At 32.0% G+C, this 23124-nt stretch overlaps 1 protein-coding gene and 1 pseudogene across 2 annotated transcripts; one reads left to right on the top strand and one right to left on the bottom strand.

The window, feature by feature from the left end:
* Positions 1 to 2786: 2786 nt before the first annotated feature.
* On the top strand, positions 2787 to 8091 carry LOC143632438 (codeine O-demethylase-like; annotated as a pseudogene). The gene is made up of 4 exons (XR_013153514.1): positions 2787 to 3029; positions 3103 to 3352; positions 5476 to 5800; positions 7735 to 8091. The product of XR_013153514.1 is annotated as a codeine O-demethylase-like (transcript).
* An 11717-nt stretch (positions 8092 to 19808) lies between these two features.
* Positions 19809 to 22761, bottom strand: LOC143632437 (uncharacterized). The gene is made up of 5 exons (XM_077100961.1): positions 22744 to 22761; positions 20833 to 21758; positions 20685 to 20748; positions 20470 to 20588; positions 19809 to 20028 (listed from the first exon to the last, which is right to left on the bottom strand). Exons 2-5 carry the CDS (start codon positions 21721 to 21723, stop codon positions 19819 to 19821), a joined length of 1284 nt encoding a protein of 427 aa, XP_076957076.1. The 5' UTR covers positions 21724 to 21758; positions 22744 to 22761; the 3' UTR covers positions 19809 to 19818.
* Positions 22762 to 23124: the final 363 nt, after the last annotated feature.

The following is a 23124-nucleotide window of genomic DNA, read 5'->3' as shown; positions in this document are numbered from 1 at the left end:
GTTCAGAACGTTTAAACGTAATATTTTGAACCATAATTAGAGCTCAATTGAATATATTATTCTGCAATTTCATAATCGATTGATGAATCTAAATCCTTCTACACATCAATTTGGTTGATCAAATCATTATTTTTTTTTTATCAATTTTGATGATTCTTGATGTTCAACAATGTTTCATTTTGATTTTGGTTTTTGACTTTAGAGATTTCATACTTTTTTGGAGTTCTCCGATGAACTCACCCATATATCTATAATATATATAATTGAAAACCCTAAAATCCTACGTGTCACGATGTAGTCGCTCCCCCCTTTTATGGAAGCCACCAGATTGCTTGATTTTTTAATCAAGGTCTCTCATTGATTTAACCCAAATTCATGGGTATGGGTTTTACCAAAACCAGATAGCTCTTAAACGGGTTATAACATCTCATTAAATTAAAATTTAATTTTACCAATTATTTGATAGGAAAATCCTATAAAATAGGGATATACTAAAATTTAATATCCAATTTAAAAAGAAAAAGATATTATTTATAAGTAATAAACAATTTTATAGTAAAAAACATAAGCGGGTCATGGGTCACCAAATCCATATAGCTTTTAAACGGGTTATAACATATCATTTTTTTATGAAACCCTAAGTGTATTATTAACTTTCTTATAATAAAGAAAATTAAAATCCAGAAAGTAAATATTAAAAAACGAAAAATGTAAAACAACCATTCTCTCAAGCCATCAGATTGCTTTATTTGTAAAGGAAGGCTTCTCACGCATTTGACTCGAATTCACGGGTAAAGGTCTCACCAAACCCATATAGCTCTTAAACGGGTTATAAAAAATAGGATATTAGTTTTAGTATATCCTTATTTTATAGGATTTTCATATCAAATATTTGATGAGATTAATTTTTAATATAAAAAAATGATAAAGAAAATAAATGGGTAATGGGTATCACCAAACCCAGATAGCTTTTAAACCGGATTATAACATATCATTTATTTGTGAAACCATTTCATCATCAAACCTCAAGTATATTAATTATTAGCTTTCTTACAATAAATAAAATTAAAATCCAAATAGACATATATAAATATTGAAAACGAATAATGTAAAACAACCCCCGTAATACGGGGATAAAATCTAGTGTGTGTGTGTGTATATATATATATATTAAAAAAATTGGAAAAAATGTATGGATCTTAGTCATCTTTATATATTGGGTCCAATACTTTTTTTTTAAATCCATAATCCATTTAAGCTATTGGACCCAGTATTTTTTTTAATCGATGATCCATTTAAGCTATCGCGCCCAACTCTTTTTTTTAATCTACAATCCATTTAAGCTATCGTGCACAATTTATATTTTTGCTATGTTTATTGTTATAATGTTAATGTTGCTTAAAATTAGCTTATATATTTCGTTACTCGTTAAAGCATACGAGTCTTTTTATTTCGGCTCGCGACCGAGGTATTCAAATTCGAAACGGCTTGGCATCTACACTAAAATACGAGCAATTTCTTATATACAACCTTTTCCTCCAAGGTTTTGCAGTAAAGCGCATACATCATTGAAACTGCCAGATCTGTATAGGACTACGTAACTATATTATAAAATTACAGAAAAAAAAAAGAGAAGAAATTAATTCCCACTAAATTTGACATAAGCATTATGAATTCTTATTATATCATCAATCTCATGTGCCAGGCAGGAAATTAATCTAGAAGATGTACGTTTCCTTCTAGCACACGTGACGATCGACATAGTTTATGATAACCTGCATTTCATTAAATTATTTGATTGATTGTCATGTACATCAAAGTGAGAGTTTGTGGGCCATTTGTAGAGGAGATATGTAATCCTTTTCCGCACCTTGGCATTGACCTTTACAAATCAAATGGAGCGACCTTATGACTTTCAGCCCACCCATCTTGATATCTGCAACATATATTATGCCAATTCGTTACTTTTCTTAAAACAAATTAAAAACACGTGAGTTTAACGTTATCTCCCGACCCAACCAGGGTTGATGTACATTTCATTTTATTATTTTCTATACATACGGTGTGAATTTTTAATTACACTTAAAGTATAGTGAATTTTAATATTTTCATGTTATTAAGTTTAACGTTCAAAATCTCAATACCTACGTATTCATTGTATCTGTAAGTTATAATCCGCACATTTAACTATATCTACATTCATGTTATTATTTTCTATACATACAGTGTGACTTTTTATTTTTAAAGTTTTACTATTATTTTTTGGCATTTACACCTAAAAGAATCATCTTTGATCGATGAAACCAAAACTTCTAAATTGTACGTTTTTCTACACAAAATTATCAGGATTTCAAATAATTGGCATTGTAGATTAAATGACTTAAATATGTGATATAGAAGAAACCACGAGGCCCGGACATTATATGAAAACGTATTAATATAACTTGTATAACATATAGTTTTATGAAAAATTGAAGTACTTTTAATATGACTATAGACAAAGAGCAGTTACAGCCTCAAAAATTATTATAATATAAGAACACATTTTTTTAAAAGAAATCACTACTATTTTATGCCCCACATTATAGCGTGTTATTGTCTTTTAATGTTAGATTCTTGTCCATCAATCTTTTCTCTATTAAAAACATGTGTATTAATTAACTTGTTTAAAAGGTTGTCTTATCCCCCTAAACACATTTTATATAATGTCTGTCATTTGACGTGACACCCCACCCCACTTGAATTATAAGCAAGCAACAAAATTTGTTGATTAGCATGATCCGAAAATGTCTTTCACCCAGCCATTACTGGCCCATGAAAGCGTTCAAGAACTTGCAAAACAAGACAACCTTAGTGTTCCTCATCACTATGTTCAGGAACATCGAGAGCCCACCTTTGTCCCGAATGATGCTTTGTCTTTGCCGTCAATACCAGTCATTGACATGAATAATTTGATAATGGAAGGATCGAATATGAATCTTCAACTAGAAAATCTGCGCTCGGTATGCTGTAACTGGGGAATCTTTCAGGTTAAAACATCTTTATAGTTTAAACTCCTGCATGAATTATATAGTAGGTGACGGAATTTTACATAATTTGTAGTTGGTTAATCATGGTGTTGACAAAACTTTGGTGGACAAAATGAAAAAAAGAGGTTGTTGGGTTTCTTTGAATCTCCAATAGAGGAGAAGTTGAGGTACAGGTTGAAGGGAGGTGAGTATGAAGGGTATGGCCAAACGATACTCCATACTCAAGGTCAGAAAATTGATTGGGCTGATCGGTTTTTTATGATCACAAATCCTCTTCATAGGAGAAAACCTAACTTACTTCCGGAGTTCCCACCGTTACTAAGGTATCACTAGCTCAATCTCTCTCACATACACATCCGAGATCCTTCATATATACACTGATTTATTTTGCAACGCAACCTAAATGTCATAGATGTTTTAATTAGTATGTGGTTTAGGTTTGAGCTTATTTCTTGCTAGGCGTCTTTTTTGGAAGTTCTTGTATTTATAGACAGTTCATTTCCATGCAGGTAAAGCCAGTAAGTTTGCTTGGGTACATAATGAACTTTATAAAGTTTGGTCAAAAACTATAAGCCATAGGTTAAGGCTTGGTGAAAAACTATATGGAGTTCTCTTAGCAAGCGAACTTGGCATCGCCTGCCACACGAGCCACCTCCAAAAAAATGTGTCAAAACTTTCATGAGTTCCCTTGTAGCGGGTAGCACTATAAGTACAAGAACTTTAAAAAGAACATCCAAAAGTATTTTACGAAATCCTAAACCACTTACTAATACAAAAAATTCTAAGGAAACAGTTTTGATAGGAAAAGGTCACACTGAATTACTCAAGCATCTCATTCTTACAAAGGAGAGCTCCTTCAAAAGCTGTACTAATGTTGGCGGTTTTGATCTCGGAAAATATAAAATCGAAAGTTCACTATAAGTAACCAATATTCAATAATATTCCCTTGTAAAAGAACGCGTGATTAACAAAAATAGTTACATAAACACGAAATAAGTGCAAACAGGCCAGAAGTTCAAGATAAACTGATCAAATGTAAAATTCTTTGCTCTAGACAGAAACTACACCTTATAAATGTGTAAATACACTTGTAAATGTGGAAATGTCTTTAATTTAAACTCATAAGTGTTAACAAATAATGTAAAGTTTGCGCATATAAATACATATAAATAGTTATACATGGAAGCTAGAAACAGTCTGCTTTAAAATTAAAATTTAAAAACTTTGGAATCTAGTCGATTTCTCTGTATCATTTTGACAATTTGTCTACATTTTTAAAGGGCTTAGGATCTTCACACACCATTTTTTTTCCTATACAGCTCGTATAGGGCAATACGGGCCGTATAGCACATAAGTCGTGTCAGTTTGTTTTGAACATTGTCGGTCATTGTTTGTAGTGCCTCGTATATGCATATATTGGCCGCATAGGTCTATACGGGTCGTATAGACAATTTTTTGTACAAATTTTTGATGACTATATCTTTATGTGATTTATGACTTCAACATCCTATATTTATGAAGCCATCATCCAGACTCGCACCATATTTTTTTAGCAATTTTGGCCGCTCTCTTTTCAACCCTTTCATGCTTTATTTCACTTACATAGAATTATGTTTTATACTGTTGAATAATATAATAGAATAAATTGTCTATTAAAATTTACATAACGTACTTGGCTAAGTAACTTGTAGTTGTACGTCGAGAACCTTCTTTTAAGATTATATTATGTTACACATTACAATAGTCCATACACAATAATCAATCAATGATTAAGCAAACAACAAAACAATAATTTGCCCAAAATAGCATACTGATAAACATCAGGTCCACATACAAAAAATAAGTTTTCTATACAGTCGTATAGCACTATACTGCCCGTATAAAGGTTTTATGGTGTACCAGGTGCTATACGAGCAATTAAATGCCTATACGGCTCGTATAGGTCTATACGGTCGTATAGGCTGGAAAAAACTGTTTTTTTTTGTCCACTTTGTATAGTCATGCGTAGCCTATACGGCCCCTATTGGCCTATACGAGCCGTATAGGCATGCCCAATCAGCCTGGGGATGGCGTATGATCACATACCTTTATAAAGTTTGAAGTCTTAAATCACTTTTACATACTTTTCTGTGTAAGATGTTTAGAAGCAATGTTCTTGGCGCTATCTGTTCCCGCAAATTTATAGCTTTGTAATAGTGCTAAAACAGTAAGGAATTTGTTTATTGAAGGATCTTTTTGCTTCAATCACGATGCCTATTTTCGAGATTTTCTCTTAATTATTTTATGTTGTTACAAGGTTGCTATAAGCATATAATGCTCAGAGAACACTCTTTCATTAACTTATTGGCCAGAATAAATATTGTATCAAAATCAGATTTTACTGGATAATTTGTCACCTACATTTTACTGAAGCTGTCGTTGTTTCAATACATATTTTTTTCAATAGAGATACATTTGAACAGTACTTGCTAGAATTGCAAAAACTCGGTATGACTTTGTTCGGTTTAATCGGGCAAGCACTGAATATCGACAAGGGGGAAATGTACAACATTTTTGAAGATGGAATGCAATCTATGAGGATGACTTATTATTCGCCTTGCCCTCAACCAGATTTGGTGGTAGGCATTACTCCTCACTCCGATGCTGCTGGAATTACAATTCTTCTTCAAGTCAATGACGTTGAAGGTTTGGAAGTTAAGAAAGACGGCATGTGGATTCCTGTTAGTTTCCTTCCAGATGCATTTGTCGTGAATGTTGGCGACATTCTTGAGGTTAGCCCTCTCTGTGACCGAAATTGATCAATTCATTTTGTATGTTTTTCAGTTTTGTGTAGTACGGACTAGGTTGTTTAACAAAACTATTGCAAAAAAAATGGCCAAACACAACCTTTATTTTACAAAAACATTTGCATTAGACCTAATGCAACTTTTTCTCTGTAATGCAACATTTTTAAAATGTTATTTGAAAGAAACAATTGCATTATGTAACAAAAAGGTTGCATTAAGTCTAATGAACTTCACCTAATGCAACTTTTTTTTAATAAAATAGAGGTTGCGTTAGACCAATTTTTTAGCGGTAATTGCGCATATAGGTGGTTTTGTTGGAAAACCATTGTGCATCTAGGTGATTCGTTCCTTGAACAAGCGAATAATGAAGTTGTGTGTCACAAAAGATTTCAAGGATTAACTAAGGTGGAAAGCCAATTCATCAAGTTTCCTTGCATGGAAAGCAAACTTTTAAGAAGAAAAAATTGTTGTATGGAATCTTTGTTAAAAAAATTACCAAGGTGGACAGATAATTTTGTTACAACAATATTGTCTTTTTTTAGTTGTTCCATGCAAGCCAACTTGATGATTTCGCTTGCCCTCTTAATGAATCCTTGAAATCTTTATCATCAGACATGACATGACATGACATGACATGACTTGAATTCGCTTGAACAAGAAGCAAAGTGGATAAATGTACAATGGTTTTCAAAAATCATCTGGAAGTCTAGGTATTTGCTTAAGTGGTATGCTCGAAGGGTTTCAAAATGTCTGTAATAGTTTTCTTAAACCACCTAATCCTTAAAATAAAACTTTATTTCACATCATGTAAACAAAATTTAGTACTATAAAATAAATTGGATAACGTAGGTAAGTGAAGCATGCATATATTCTTTTACTAGGTTAGCTACCTAGTAATAATTGTAATGTTTGTTTGCAGGCATCCGAACAAAAAAAAGTTTGTAAATATAATTTCATTTTTGTTACATAGTCAAGATCATGGCGGCATTATAGTTTTTTCATAACTATTTTTATGACTATAATTTCATATAAAAAAGTCCTAGTACAGATACATATTTGTAAGTACGGTAATTTAAATTAGCTAAACCTGTATAAGATAGATTAAATTATAATATAAATGCAATTAAAAATTCAAAAAGATTACGAATTTTATTATATATGATACCTTAGACACAAGAAAAATGATGAATGGGTAGGTGATTATTCAGCTTCATTTTCTGTAATTAAAGATTAATTTACAGTTTCTCGAAGAAACATTACCAAACTCTAGAAAAATGATTTAGGGTTTCCGATATGATATGAGAGAAATCGAAGAAAGCCATTAGTTCTAGTTGAAATTAGAAGTTTCTGATTTAGGTTATCTGGATATGAAATTCGAAGTATTGCCGCCAGTGATTTTGGAATTTGGGATCGATTTGACAGATCAATGAGAGGAGAGATTGGAATGTTAAACATTAGGAAAGAGACAAGAAATAGGGTTTCTGAAACATCGCCAATGTGTTTGTTCGGGTTATAAGTACTTAATTAGGTCGGGTAAGGATATGAACCGGGTTTGTAAAAGGAATGTGGTGGGAGGCGGGAAATTGAAATGGATGATGGACTAAAAAGAATACACGTGAAATAAGGAAACATTTATTTATTAATTAGTATAGATATAGCAAATTTGAAACGTGGATACATATAACTGATGTTAGATGAAGGAAAATGACAATCACTTTTATATATTTTAAACATGTTAAATAGCCTCACTTATTGGAGAATCGATCTCGAGGGTACGTGGTTGTCTTTTTGTGATCGTGATGTAACTTTATCTATTTGCTCCTTAAATCTTTAATAACATGTAGGGTCTAGTTATTTATTTAATAATACTATACTCATTCAAGAATCAAATTGAGATTAATTGCTTTATGGATATGCAGATATTGAGCAATGGTCTTTGCAACAGCATTGAACATAGAGCAATTGTGAATGCTACAAAAGAGCGGATGTCGCTAGCCATGTTCTTCAACCCAAAGTTCGAAGCAGACGTTGGACCCTTGAAGAGCCTCATAAAAAATACAGGAAACCCGCCGTTGTATAGAACACTCGTGATGGAACAATATCTCAAAAAATTCTTCTCACGTAAGCTCAATGGAAAGACATTTCTCGAGAAAATGAAGATTAAACATGAAGATGTTCATGAAACCTAATGAATCGCATCTCTATGGATCGTTATATATATAGTCAAGAAAGATACATAGTGTAGTCAGAGACATAGTTTTTCTCTGTTGCATTTAAGAAAATAATTTGCTATACCATTTGTAGCTTCTATATCTTACTCTGATATTGATCGACCTGTTCAGAAACAAGACCTTCGATCAAAACTCAACTCATGTCTCTTGAATCTTCTAATGAAAAAATGGCCAATCGCTTAACTTGTCACAAAAGATTGAACCCTCACTACTTGAGAAGAGGTTTTCATGATAATTAAGAAATTCACCGGCAGACTTGGTGTAGCCTAATAGTGAATTAGTAAACGTATCAGCAAACCTAAGTTATTAACACTTGACATGACTTGTTACAATCTAAAATGAGTTAGTGTGATGTAATACAAATTACATTAACATATAATAATATGACTTATTTGCACTTATCATCTAAATAGATCACTGATACTTAATATGGACTTGTTATAATAAAAAGTGACTTAACTTAAACTAGGTAATACAAATCAGCATGGCATTATAGGGCCCATCAACGATGAATTAATGAATTTATCTTCAAACATATATAAGTCATCAACACCTAATGCGACTTTTTATAACATAAAATTGTTTAGTGTAACATTTATAAATAATGGACACGTGATAACACTCATTAATGATGAAGTAGTCGACTTATCGGCACTACAAGTCATTAGCATCTAACATGACTTATTAAAAGAAAAAAAAAAAGACAATTGTAACATAATACAAAAGATTGGCACACAATGTTGGCTCGGACGAATCAAACAATTCGATCAAACACACGAGCATACAAACGAACACGAAATATTTGGGTTACAACCCTCGACTCTTTTCATATAATCAAACGAACTTCACAAACATACATAGAAAGAGACTTCTTGACACACAAAAGACTAATAATCTAAACCTCTATAGATCTACTAAACTTGCTCATCAATACAAATAAAATTACCAAACATTCTCTAAAAGGTAAATCTTTCCTAAGCCTACTAAATAATAATAAAAATAACAAAAAAAACCCTTAACAAAAAATAATAATAATAATTCAATATTGACCTTCACACAATAAGGCCCAATAATAAAGGTTGAGTTATTCTACAAAGACGAATAAAAATGAGAATTATAAAAGGTTATAATTAATTGACATGTGTCAAGTGGGGACCAAAGAGAAATGGTACAAAAGTAATATTACATATTTTCTCTCTTCACATGCAAGTCACATGTTAATTTCCCTATCATTTTAAAACGTCTATAACTTTTTCATATGATATTTAAAAATATATATATATCAACGTAAACGCCACTTTGTAAATGGCTTTAAATTGTTTATGGGTCTTCTCTATCACATCAAGATCACTTAAACCGCTTGGTTTATGCCAACTATTTTTAAGCCAGCTATGAATGTTGTTGAAGTTGGTGAGTTTGGTTCGCATTTACTTGGAAACACTTAGCCCTTGCCTCCATCAAAATAAATTAATTACTATCTTGATCATCCCCTATAAGTGTGTGTGTATGTGTGTGTATAATTACATTTGATGGAATTTTCCGACGAGTCAAGCCATGCTTTCCCCAATGCCAACTCTTCCTTAGGTGTCCACATCTCCTTCTCAGGCCGAGGTTCTTTCGGTTCATTGCTTGGTTTTTTTTGTGTGTTTTCATTTGGAGGTGGTCGGTTTGTTTTGTTTAGGTAAAGGTTGGGATTCGGGTACTTGAGTGGATGACTGTTGAGACTCAGGTGCTTGAGTAGAAAATGGCAGTGACTTGGGAAATAGTTGGGGTTGGAGCATTAGCTCGGGTGGTAATATCAGTCGATACACAATCTCTTTCGTGCGTTGGTTCAAGAGATATGGGTTGTTAGGATCACCCGGTGTCATGCTTCTCCATAGCGGGTTCATGGGGTCCCACGCGTTGAAGATCGGTGTTAGTTCGGTTGCATTGTGAGATTTTTTTTGTTAAAAAGACATGAGATTTTGGTGTGGTTTAGAAAAATTATATTTTTTTTTAACAAAGGCGTTGTGTAACGGCTAGAAATGGGGGAGGGGGTCACATTTTGCAAAAACCAAAGATGCATAATGCCGTTATGTTCATGGCAGTGGAAGACGGACGGTGCCATTTGAACTTGCTCGGTCTGATGTTTACGGCGCTATCCAACCTACATGGCATGGATGGCGCCATTTTAAGCCACCACAACGAACAACCTAAAACTCCTCTAAATGTAGTGTTAATTTGGTTACAGTAATTATTAATCTCACTAGTAACCAATAGTAGTCAAGAACCAATTTTTGTCACAGAAGTTATCTAAGGGCCATAACTGTTGGTGATTTAAAGCCATCAATCTATTTGGGTAATTATGATTTATTTATATATATATATAGACTAAATGGAAAATCCTGATACATATTGATATGAGTTAGAAGTAGTAGGTACACACTCATTTAATGTTATTAAGGCTTTGGTATTATGGAACCTCTCTGGCTTCAGTCCCATAAGAGGGTTTCAAAGGGCACGTCTCCTTTGGCATGTTCAGGGCAGTGCGGGCTGGTCTATTGTGGGGGTCCAAGCGGTTCGTCCAATCGTCCCTGACTGGTGTGACACTGCATGAAGAAAAGTTGCATAGAAATTGTCTTCTAAAACAACTTTGCGTAAGTAGCAAATTGCTAACGCTTGATAGCGACTACAAGTTTGATAGATAGCAATTTAATTTAAAGCTGGGTAGCATCTTGTTATTCCGTAAGATGTTTGGACTTTGGTAGCTACTAATTAAGTTTTCTACCAAATGGAGTTCTTGATACCAATGTAATTGTAGTGGTCACACACTAACTGTCATAACCATTTACAAATTGATTTGACGTTTCACCCTAATCAGTGTGTTAGTTTAATGCCTATATATATGAAAAATCATTTGGTCTGATTTCAATCACTGAATTCGTAATTAGAATTTTTCATGGGATAAGAATTTCTCGTAATCTATTATTGATTTTATATATAAGATAAATGCGTTAATCTGAAAATTATTACATGATTATGAAAGCTATCTAGGCTACCAGACTGAAAACATGAAGCCAACAAAGATCAAATTATTCTGTTGATTATTAAGGGAGGAGAAATTGTGATGGACATGACAAGTAAATTTGGAAAAGTTAGAGAAATTCGAAAGGGCGGCATTTTCGCATATGGCATAAGAAGATGCATATTTTGTTGACTACTCTAAAAACGTGTATGTTGTCATTACATCCGTGCCTAAATTTATAGTGAATGTAACATGTTACTTTGTAGATGTCAAGGAGATCAAAGTGGGAAAAAAGATGATTATATATACCAGGTTCATATCAGTAATTGTGGGGGTGTGTGTACCAGAAACCTTGTTTGATGTTTAAGAAAATGTTGAATCGTCATAAAAAAAATGCGGGTGTCTCTTGAATAAAATTAAATGCTACTCGTATGAAGTTCGTTGTTGTAATTTCAACAATTATATATATATATATAGTTATCATAGAGTGAGATTTGAAACTGACCATTGGATCAAAATCTAAGATTGAATATTAACCGTCTGATAAGGATTAGAATCCAAGATTGAATATTGGCCGTCACAACGGAGGAGGTTTCATCACCCCTTTTAGGTCGACGTCCTACCCTAAATCTATATCTCTGCACTCAAATCAAAATCAGCCCTCACTTTATCTTACCACCCTCATCCTTCTTAATTTTCTTCCTACTAATTCATTGTTATGTTCAGGCATTGTGCCCATTTAATTTATTGTGTTCGTCGGAGGTAAATTGGCGGCATAATTTTTGTTCCTGTGGTTTATGCGGTTTTGATTAGGTTGCTTAATGTGTACATCGTGTTTATGATTGTAGGTATGGGGTGATCGTTGTCTTTCGTTACCGTTCCCGACTTCGTCTTCTTGGTATGAACCCTAATTCTTTATTATTTTTTTTTTCATTTTCATTGGAGTTTCTTTTGTATGTGTTGATTTCATCTCTATATTCAAACACACATAATTGTTACGTGATTAATAGAATGGGTGTTCGCCATCCTAAAACCGGTAATTTATATAATAATATATAGATTCATTTTTGTATATTGTTTTTTAATTATAACAAAATGTATCTGATTTCTGTTGTTCCAATCCAACAGGAGATTTGCTGATTTGATTGGTTTATGTGTGAATGGCGTGATTGATTTGTGTTAATTCGGTTTGGATCTTTGTTGACGGAATTAGGGCTAATTGGATACCTAATTTAGAGAAAGAGGGCTTCAACAATACCAACATCCTTTAAGAACAAAGGTACTTAATTTTATCAATTTCGAATTGGGTTTTCATCAATTTAGTGATTTATCAACTGGATGTTTTATTTGTTTCAATCATTCATGAACTGGAATTATTTTTTTTATTTTATTATTATTATTATTATTTTGCGTTTTTTAGTTCAAACAAGAACTGGGTTTCAAGGTTATCTATGAAGCACGTGTTTTTATCTCGAAAAAGAGCAAAGCTCATAATGCTTCAGTTTCGTCTGTTGAAGATTTAGTCGTCATTATGTATTGTTGGCTATCACCATATTCAACACTCGCATAATGCTCAGTATATTCTTAAAACCTTAAATTATACTCCTGTTATTGTTTGATTTTTAGAATGAATCAATTAAGTTTGCTTAGATTACAAATCGTTTAGAAGTTAACTGTCAGGATATTTTTTATGAATGACCTAAAATTTGTATATTGAATTGTGTAGGATGTTTTACTCGCTTATTCTCTCTTGTATATTTTTGTGATTATGTAAATTTTGAGCGTCTTTAATGTATATTGTGAGCATTTTATATTTTGCATCTTTATGGAGAAAAAGTGTTAATTAAATTGTTCTTTCATAGGTTTTCTTTGCATAACTTGTACTTGTAGACATGAATAAGAACTCAAAGGGACTAAGGTTTTAAGCCAAACTATATTTAATTTTTGGGAAATATCTGTAGAGACTAGTCAAGCATATAATTTAATATCACTTAACAGTTTCAAAGATAAAAAAAATAAGTTTTTTTGATGGGTCAAATTTAATCTGGTTAACAGGTCATTTTCTTTTTTGTTTTAATTTTATCTTTATGTGTCTCAAGTCTCAACTCTCAACAAATCTAAATATGCATATCATGGTTTGTGTAGCTATATAAAATTGCAAAACATTGTAGCAGTTTATGACGGAACCGTTTTGGCATATTGTTGTCTTATCACAAGTCTCAACTCTCAAGATATCTTAATATGCATATCATGGTTTGTGTAGCTATATAAAATTGCTAAACATTGTAGCAGTTTATGACGGAACCGTTTTTGGCATATTGTTATCTTATCAATTACATGGCTTCTTCGTCATACATGTATTCTTTCACCTCTTTGCAATTGTTAAGAGGCATTATGATATATGTATTTGGATTGTGTAGGATGTTTTACTCGCTTATTCTCTCTCGTATATTTTTTGTGATTATGTGCACGTATATAAATATTGCAAGTAGAGTTGTTCGTTTTTGCTGATATACATGTCAATAGCAAATTGAGTTTGATAATAACAGTCAAATCCAGTTCTTATTATTGTGTTCTGATTCCGATTTGCTGCAACCTTGGGTCGAAGTCGGTGTCCAATTGTGTCGTATTTGTATGCATTGCAGATGGGATTGTTGTAGGTATTGGTGTTCATGTGACTTCTAATATCTTCTGTTTAGCGTTTTTTTTTCATAGGTGAAGATGGTTTTTCCTATATTTGCATGGCACCTTATAAGATAGTTTTAAATAAATAAAACCTATAGACCTAGAGGATCGCCCTTTTCTCTATAAAGATTGTCTTTCGTCTACGATTTGTGTTTTTGAATATATACATATAGTTGTGTATTATATGACTTTGACATATTGTGCTAGATTTGAAAATTTTTGTGACATTAGGTTGAATGGAAATTTCTTAAGATTGATAAGAAACATCGTCTTAAGTTTGCTTGATAGTTTATTCATCTTTTTTAAAGTTTCATATCAGGCTACCGGGACCGAGGAAAGTTAATTAATTGGATATATGAACTGATTAAAGCACAGGCCATTAATTTACTAAAGTTTTCTTATTATTTTTAATCTGTTTCTTTTATATTTCCTAACATGTGGTTTTATCAGACCTTGCCACAGATTTTAGATGCAAGAGTGACTCGGTACATTCCTATTGTTACAGGTATGCATTGTAGGCTTGTGCCATGCTGTTTCCTTAGCATTTAGAAAAAAAGTGTAAGAGTTAATATTACTAATTTTTTTTTGCTTTAAATTCATGAAGATGTGAAGGTAATCTGCTTGGGATGGAACAAGTATGGTCAGGAACACATTCCTCACTTATAAGTTTTACTGTCACTTAAAAAGAAGCGAAGTGAAATTTGAACTCGACCATGAAACCGCTTTCATTAGGGTATAAGTATCGTGTCTCTTATGCATCATGCTTGTACAACTCCGTAATTAATTTATTAATATAAATGAGCAGGTTGACCACATTTTATATGCATCCATGGTCTACTCTCATAACTACGTGTTCATTCCCTGCACGCTATGTGAAGATAATGACCTGATGGACGTACTATTCCTTATGCAGGTATCAAAATATACATGTTTTATTTTTGTTTATACTTTATACCAATAACATGTTAAATGACAAGAAGATCCCATGTTTCAGGAACTTGTGTTACCTGAATGTTTTCTTAGAGCTAGAGTCATTTGATTGATTAGTGCTTATGATTGATCTAGAGCATTGGGTTGACTAGTGCTTATGATTGATCAGGTTCTTCAATCATCAACATGGTTGCTTTTATATTTTTTGTCAAATCAGACCGAATTGGAGCTTATAAGCCTACGGTTCACCGAAACTTGCTCCAGTTGATTGGCTACTATGCTACCCCGGTTGAAAGGCTCCTGGTTTACAGGTTTAACTTTTCATGGCTAATGGCAGTGTGGATTCAAGGCATAGAGGTTTGTACTTTGTAGCATTGTCTATTAATTTTGGTTTGGGTCAAGACGGGTTATAAGCAAAATGAGTATATTAATTTGGGTCAAGACGGGCTATAAGCAAAATGAGTATATCAAATTTGCACCTGTACTTTCATAATTTGTTGTATATTAATTTGTTTATTCTATTGTTTGTCAAATTATAATTTTAGTTATGCCCACATTCAGGGACAATAACTGTATAACTATAATGGTTTGACTTTTTAAAGTCAAATGTATTACTTTACATGCTAATTTTTGAAACTATTTTATTTACCGTCACATAAAAAAACTTCATGGACTTCAACCATGGTTCAAACATATTTTTAAAGTCAGAACACATAATTAGATTTATTACATTCTGAATGATTTATTATGTCTGGATGTATATGTCAATTTGACGTGATATTTGGAGAATCTATTGCTACTACAAGAATGATAATATTAATACGTTTCTTGCTGAAATTAAGTTTGTTGTGAATAAATGCTGTTGTGCAACTAATATTCAGTTAAAAGATTGATTATTCAATATGTTGGCTGAGCAGGCCCCAAGAACAAGAATGGGCTGGCAAGGAGCTCCAGCAAGCCTAGGTGGATACCCCAGAGAATCTTGCGCTTAGAGTATATAGGTTTAATGATTCAATATTAGCTATATTTTAGAAGGACCGGAAAAACAAATACATTTTTGGTTGTAAATATCATTGTATTAAGTATTTAACTATTCGTCTATTCATATACCAAATACATTGGTTAAACTGTTTGTTTTCAGTTATAGTATTCCCATTGAACGTTAAAGGGCACGTATTTGATGGCCTATTATTAAAATGAGTTCAGGTCGAAACAGGTTATTTTAAAAGAATATCAAATTGGTTTGGGTCAAAATAGGCAAGTCAAAAAGGGTTATTTGTCAGAATGAGATCGAGTGAAAATGGGTTGCATTAAATTATAATATTTTTTTTAACTTAAATGTCTAATTCATGTATTGTAAGTGATTATGTTAATTTAAGTGGGCTGGTCGAGTTCATGTTTGGTTCAAAACAACTTTAGGTCAATGTGTTTGCTTTAGTATAATGACTTCGGATCAAAACGGGTTATGACCGGAATGAGTTCATGTCAAAACAGATTGTTTTAAGTTATAATATCTTCTAACTTGAAAGTCAGATTCATATATTCTAAGTTTTTATGTTTGTTTAAATGAGTGAGTCGGATTCATGTTTTGCTCAAAACAAACTCAGGTCAATGGGCTTTTTCTATTGACTATCAGTCTATTACTGACTTCATTCAATCAAGTTTTGTTAGTGACAGTATGTTAATTATTTTTCCACTCACTCACGGATTACCACTGGAAAAGACAAAAGTCTTTAGAACTCCAAAGGGTGAGAGGTCTTTAAAGTCTTCATAATGACATGAATTCGTCACTCGAAAAAAAATATATAAAAAAGAAAGATAACTTTTGTTAGTGGTCTTTTTGAGTTAAAAGATGAGTATCCGCTTAAGGTGCGGATCATCCATTTATGAGCGCAATTGGTGTTTCAAACCCGATGAAAATGTTGTACATTAAAATATTTCTCTTACGAACAATTTTTGTATATGATTTTTCTTTTTTCATTATTATATTTAATGTAATATGTAATTTTTTTTGTAATATGCAATAAAAAAAAAGTCCGACAAGAAGCCAAACTCAAAAAGATTACATCAAAAGAAGTGGGGTTTTTAGCCAGTCATCCCAAGTAAACCTACATTTTCTATTTCTGTTAGAATACCAAGTAACAAAAAATTAAATTATCGAATAAAAAATTTCTACACTTTGAATCTCCTTCAGTTGATAAAGTAGCATATTTCTGAATCCCCAGCCAACCACGCCATGAAACAAAAACACTCAATAAGGTTTTTGTGTTTAATTATGAGAAATTGTTGTGTGTTAACATAATCGTGTAATATGCTATGACATATGTTTCATGTTTGATTTCACATAATACGTTGATATTTCCGTCCACCAGACGGGTAAAGTCCTAGTTACAAAATGGTTGATTCAAGGCATGTTATAGAACAATCCAATGTATAACTATGCACCTTGGGCCAATTTACAATACCCAAAATGAAAATGGATCAATCTATGTATCAAGTGTGATTGATAAATTTCCTCCTTAAAAGGAATTTAAGCACAATTGAAACACTAAGGTAGTGTTTGGTATGAAAGAATTGAGGATGAAATGGAATGAAATGTAACATGTTTGGTTGTCATGTGGTAATGAAATGGGCTATTTCTTAAGGAATGAAACTCCTTTGAATTATAGGATTTTCATTCTTTTAAGAAGGGGTGTTTTTTTTTCATTGAATGATCCAATAATAGTAATAATAATAACTAAAAAAATAATTGTTATTATTATTATATTATAATTATTGTCATATTGCAATATTATTATAGTATATTATTATTACTAATATCATTATTGATTTGTATATTATAATACAACTATTATTATATTAGGATTATTATTATATTTAAATTTGGTGAGTTAATATTTCACAACGCGCATGCGTCATTTAATGTTTTTACAATTATTTTTATTCGATTATATAATCTTGTTGTAACGCGCGGATTTTAAAAACTAGTTATTATGAATATTCGTATTATATTATTATTATTATTTTCTACTACTAATAATAATTAGTAAATAATAATAATAATAATAAATATTATCATTTTATTATTAGTAAATAATATTATTATTATTATTAACAAGAATAATATTTACTAATAATAATAAAGTGAAGAATCATTTCATTCATATATGATAACCAAACATGGCAATGGAATATAATGATCCATTTTATTTATTTGTTCATTCCATTACCACGTCTATTTCATTCTCTTATTCATTCCATTATCCCGTACCAAACATACCCTAAAAGAAGACATTTCATTGGTTCAATTGGGTAACCACCTTCGGATAGAAGAGTCTTTTAAGGGCTCAAGAAAGTGACTAAGTGAGACAAACCTAGACATTTTAAAAAGGATTGCAGGGATTGTAAGACTAAACATGAGGCTACTCAAAGTGTATCGAAAGACCGAAATATACTACAAGGTTAGATCTTAGGACACATAATAATAAACTGATGTGTCATTAATATCTGAGGCATTTTATATACAAATGCTGATGTGGCGTAGAGGTTAGATTTAAGAGCAAGAAACGATGTTTGGAGATGAACAAATAAGTGTTGGAAATAAGCATACAAATATGGAATGTGAACAAACAAATGTTGTAAATAAACGTAGAAACGTTAAAAATGAGCAAGCAAATGTTGAAGCTGAGCAGAAGAGTTTATAACATTTATAAAAATTTAAAAAGAGCCTAGCTGCCTTTAGATTTTATTTTTGTTTGGGCCCTCAATCGATTGATCCGCTCATTTGTAAGTTAATGTAAAATTTGGTAACCGTTAATGATGTGACAAATAAAGTTACCAAACTAGGACGGTATAAAAACTTTAAAAAATGAAACTTAATATTTACATTTAGGGCAACTTCTCGTAATCATAACCAACTTTCAAAAATGTTTCAATTAGGTCACTCAATTTTAAAAAATATTACAATTAAGTCACTTAACTTTCATGTATGATTAAATTAAAGGTTTTAGCATGCTTTGTTAGCTTTTTTTTTTGTTTCACATAGGAAATCTTTTTATCTTTTTTTTTTAAGTTGATGCTGAGCGGCGATGTAAATTTTATTTTTTATTTTTAAATTTTAATATAATTAACGTTTTTTAAAATTTTTTAAATTTAGCTACATATATTGCAAATTCCGACCTCCACATCTTATCCTCCATTTCTTTGTTGACGCATAAAAAAATCGATGAGACTTGATTTGAAGATTTAGTAACCCGATTTGAGGAAAATATGCATCAGTGACCTAATTGTAACACTTTTGAAAGTTGGTTACTATCCTAAGAGTATTTCCCTTACATCTACTAATAAATAATATTACTTTTGTCTAATTCAGGAGACATTTGGATTTCAATATTGCTTAACTACTAGATGCCGGAAAATATGGCTCAAGTGTTAAGAAGAAATACAATATGGTATTTACCGAATTTTTGCTTACTATTGTACCAGTACTCAATCGAGCATTTTCGGTACCGAAACTACCAAGTCTTTTAAGAAAATCGGGATCAGTACCGGTTTAGCACCGAGCTCATCCCTATCATGCTCTATAAAAATTGAGACTTCATAAATCAAATAAAAGTTGCGGGTACACAACCAGAGGGAATTAAATGATCTATTTGTTAATGCATAAGCCAACCTGATTCTATATTTCTAAGACACTGTGAAGTGCGGACTGCGGATACACAAAGGCTTTGCAGTTTGGATACATTAGGAATCCAAGAGAATGCCTGGATGTTTGTCTTCAGTATTCCAAAAGTGACTCCGGATTCAATTACAAGGAACCTAGCTAGGTTACACTAGTTCTACGAATATACGATGAAAAAAAATGGTTCATGACAATCATTTTCATAGAATTTGCATTTACAACTTCTGGTTTACATAATTGTTGGTCAAATTTGTAGACGATGTCGGCTCAAGCATAAGTTGCCACCTCGCCTGATATATACATTTGCAATATCAATTGTGTTCTATTTTATCTAATGTAATAAACGCTACCGCCATCACACTTATGTGGTTTACCAATATAACTCCACTAAGATATATATACATGTGCACACTAAATTTAGAGTGTACAAGAAGCACTACAAAAACCCTCTAGTAACTTGCACAAGGCAATGTCAAAAGATCTCACCATCTTCTAGCTCATAAAAAATAACACCATTATCAACGACATCATCATCATCAACGTACTCGTACCCATAATAATATTCTTCCTTCAAGCGCAACCCAAGTTTCTCCAACGGGTTTTTGATCCCTGAATATTGGCACAGCTTCTCGAGCTCCATCAGAACCGCTAGATTGTCATCCATGACTACTGTTCTTTTCATCTGAATGCAAACAAAGATAATGAATTAATAAGAGAACAATATTTCACCTTATTGTAAACAACAGCCTTCATTGTTCCACTAAAGCCACTCACATTTTTCTCTAACAAAAACCACTAAACTTTGGAAAGTGTATGAAACTTACTATTTGTTTTTTTTCCAAGTTTAACCTAAAAATAAGATTACTGTTAGAAAAAGAATTCACTAAATAATAATTAATCTATTAAAGCCAAATTGAAAACTTTCAGCATCTATAGAAAAGTTTCACAAGATTTGAAAAATATTGAAACTTCAGTGATTTTGTGTTGTTGGAAAAAGTGAAGAGTGACCTTAGTGAAACACCAGAGAAACTTGATTATTAGTTCATGGTTTTATCCCAAATAATAACTAATAAACCCAACATCAATTTCAGAATTCAAAGATTGCTAGGTAAAAAAAAGACACCTTCTCTACTTCTTCTCGTTCTTTATCACGTTTCATCTGCAACTCCAACTTTGCAGTCTGGAGTATGGCTTCTTTAGCAGCCCGAGCTGCTCTTATTCGGGACTCAATATTTGGCATTCCTGTTAATAAGAAGACAAATACAATTCAGCTTGACCATAAATATGATGAGATAACACTAAACAAATCATTACTTAATGAAATAACTATAACTTCACCTTCATGTTTCTGTCTTAATGATACCTCCTTTGACTGAGGTGTTTTTACATAAATGTCCTTGCCCTGCATAAAATTCAACATTCGCATCAAACCATATAATCACAAAAAAGCATGATAAACATACAATAATAAGTTCATGTAATTTACCTTTTCTATACCTGTGACCAAACTACCTTTCATGATTCGTTTCAATTCGATTAAAGTATGATCACCGAATGAACCGAACACACTCTCGATCTTCTCTTTCTTTGAAGAAACCAAACCATACTTCCTTAAAAACCCACGCAACGGGCCACTCAAATCACCTCTTGATGCTAACAAGAATTCGTTCTTTAGCCTTGCTTTTTCTGCACACGATAATATAGGTTTCGGTTTCACCTCAGAGCTCGTTGTAACAATGTTTGCACCTTCAGGCTTCGTTGCTTTTAAACTAACACTGACACTATTTTCTTTAACCGCAGATGATAATATAGGTTTCAGTTTCACTTCAGAGCTCGCTGTAACAATGTTTGTAGCTTCAGGCTTCCTTGCTTTTAAAGTAACACTGACACTGTTTTCTTTAACGAATTTGTGATTCTTGTTCGGGATTGCAACATTCTTCTTCGGTATGCTCATCAGTTTTAACAACTTCGCCTCTAATAATTTCCAACTTTTACCAAAATTATCATTCAATTCTTTTGCCATCCAATGAACATAATTCCCAGGTGGATTGTATCGCATCGCATTGGAAAACGTGAGTTTAATATCAGAACAAAATGCTTCTGCAGATGAATAATTATCATCATCCAACTTCTTGCTTATTGTTCCCAAATCCATAGGATGAGTTATGATGGAAAAATAATCAGGAATCCCAAGCGCAACGGGGTCAACGGGTTGGTTGAAAACAGGCCCGTGTTTATGAGTCATTAACATTTTTAGAATCTTCCTGCACTCGGTTTTTATTCCAGTATCCAACTTCTGCCTTTTGCTATGTGGGCCATCCAATGCTTCAGGCGGGTCAGGCCGTTTTTTAGAGCCCGATATTATCATCTTCACCATGTCTAAAACTTAAAACACAAAGCTGAAACAAGATTCTGAAAAAATAATATACATCTCAAATCAGTATTATAATTAATTTATAAAGCAATAAATCTATGATAAATTTTGCATTAAATAGTTAAAATCTAACAGCAAAACATAGCAATTGAGCAATGATTATGAACTAGGTTGAACCCTATATAAAACCCTTAATATTAATTCACTATCGTTAAACCCTAATATAGCAAAAATCATAAAGTTAAATTCAAGTACTAACAGCATAATATCTAATTTAACCTTAATAAAAAGTTCACAAAAACATTGAAGATAATTGTAACCAAATTTCTTAAGTGTTCTACTACTATTTGATTCAAGCTTTAACCTAAAATAGAAGATAACTGTCAAGAAAAACAATTCCTTAAATACTAACCATGTTTAAAATTAATATTCTATTTAAGTCAAACTGAAACAATGAGCACTTAATGATAACCAAGGTTTATATATCTTCCATTTAAACCACTTAATTAAAAAAAAAAATGATTCAACATCAATAAATATATGATCAATTTTGCATTAAATAGTTAAAATCTAACAACAAAACAGAGCATAATGAGCTTAAACCCTATATAAAACCCTTAATATTATTTTTCCCAAATTAAAATCACCAAAACCCTATCAAATTAACATATTCATAACTAAAATCATAATCATCAAATCCTAATTACAAAACCTAATTAAACAAATCAGAATCAATTACTAAAAGTGAGTACCAAATTAAGAACTAGTTCAATTCAGTAACACAATTCATGACAAAAACAAAAACAACTAAAAAATTCACATTAAACCCTAACAATCAAATCGAAGCCATTACCGTTTTCCGATTGGCTATCGTTAAACCCTAATACAGCAAAAACTCATAAACAAGCGAATACAAGTTAAATTCAAGTACTAACGGAAAAAAATCACATTAAATTTAATCAAATTGATCAAAAATAATATTGAAATTAGAGTAATAATAATAATAATAATAATAATAATTACCTGAAGGCTGCCGGCGAGTGTGAGAAGAAGAAGTGAAGAATGAGGATCCTGTGAGATGGTTTATATAAGATATTATTAAGTTACATAAATGGTCCCTCAAGTATTTGGAAATGTACGGCTTAGGCCACTAACGGTAACGGAATCGGATTTATTTTTGGTCAAAGATTGTGTTTCTATGGTTAGATGGGGGTATTTTTGGTATTTTGTGTTTGTGTAACTAATGATTACCGGTTCATCTGCCTAAAAACTAATATTTTGGTTACTTTCCATAAGTCTAAAAATATTGTGAAAATATTATGATATTTTTCCAAGATATTCATTGATATTTTGTATTGTAAAGATCACTGGTCTAAGAGAATTCTTATCCAACCTTCTATCTCT

The sequence above is a fragment of the Bidens hawaiensis genome, unplaced genomic scaffold, assembly GCF_021521415.1.
Source record: "Bidens hawaiensis isolate Kalapana, Puna unplaced genomic scaffold, B.hawaiensis_p1.1 tig00006390_1, whole genome shotgun sequence".
Lineage (NCBI taxonomy): Eukaryota > Viridiplantae > Streptophyta > Magnoliopsida > Asterales > Asteraceae > Bidens > Bidens hawaiensis.
The sequence above is the reverse complement of the archived record's forward strand: the minus strand, read 5'-3'. Positions and strand labels throughout refer to the sequence as shown.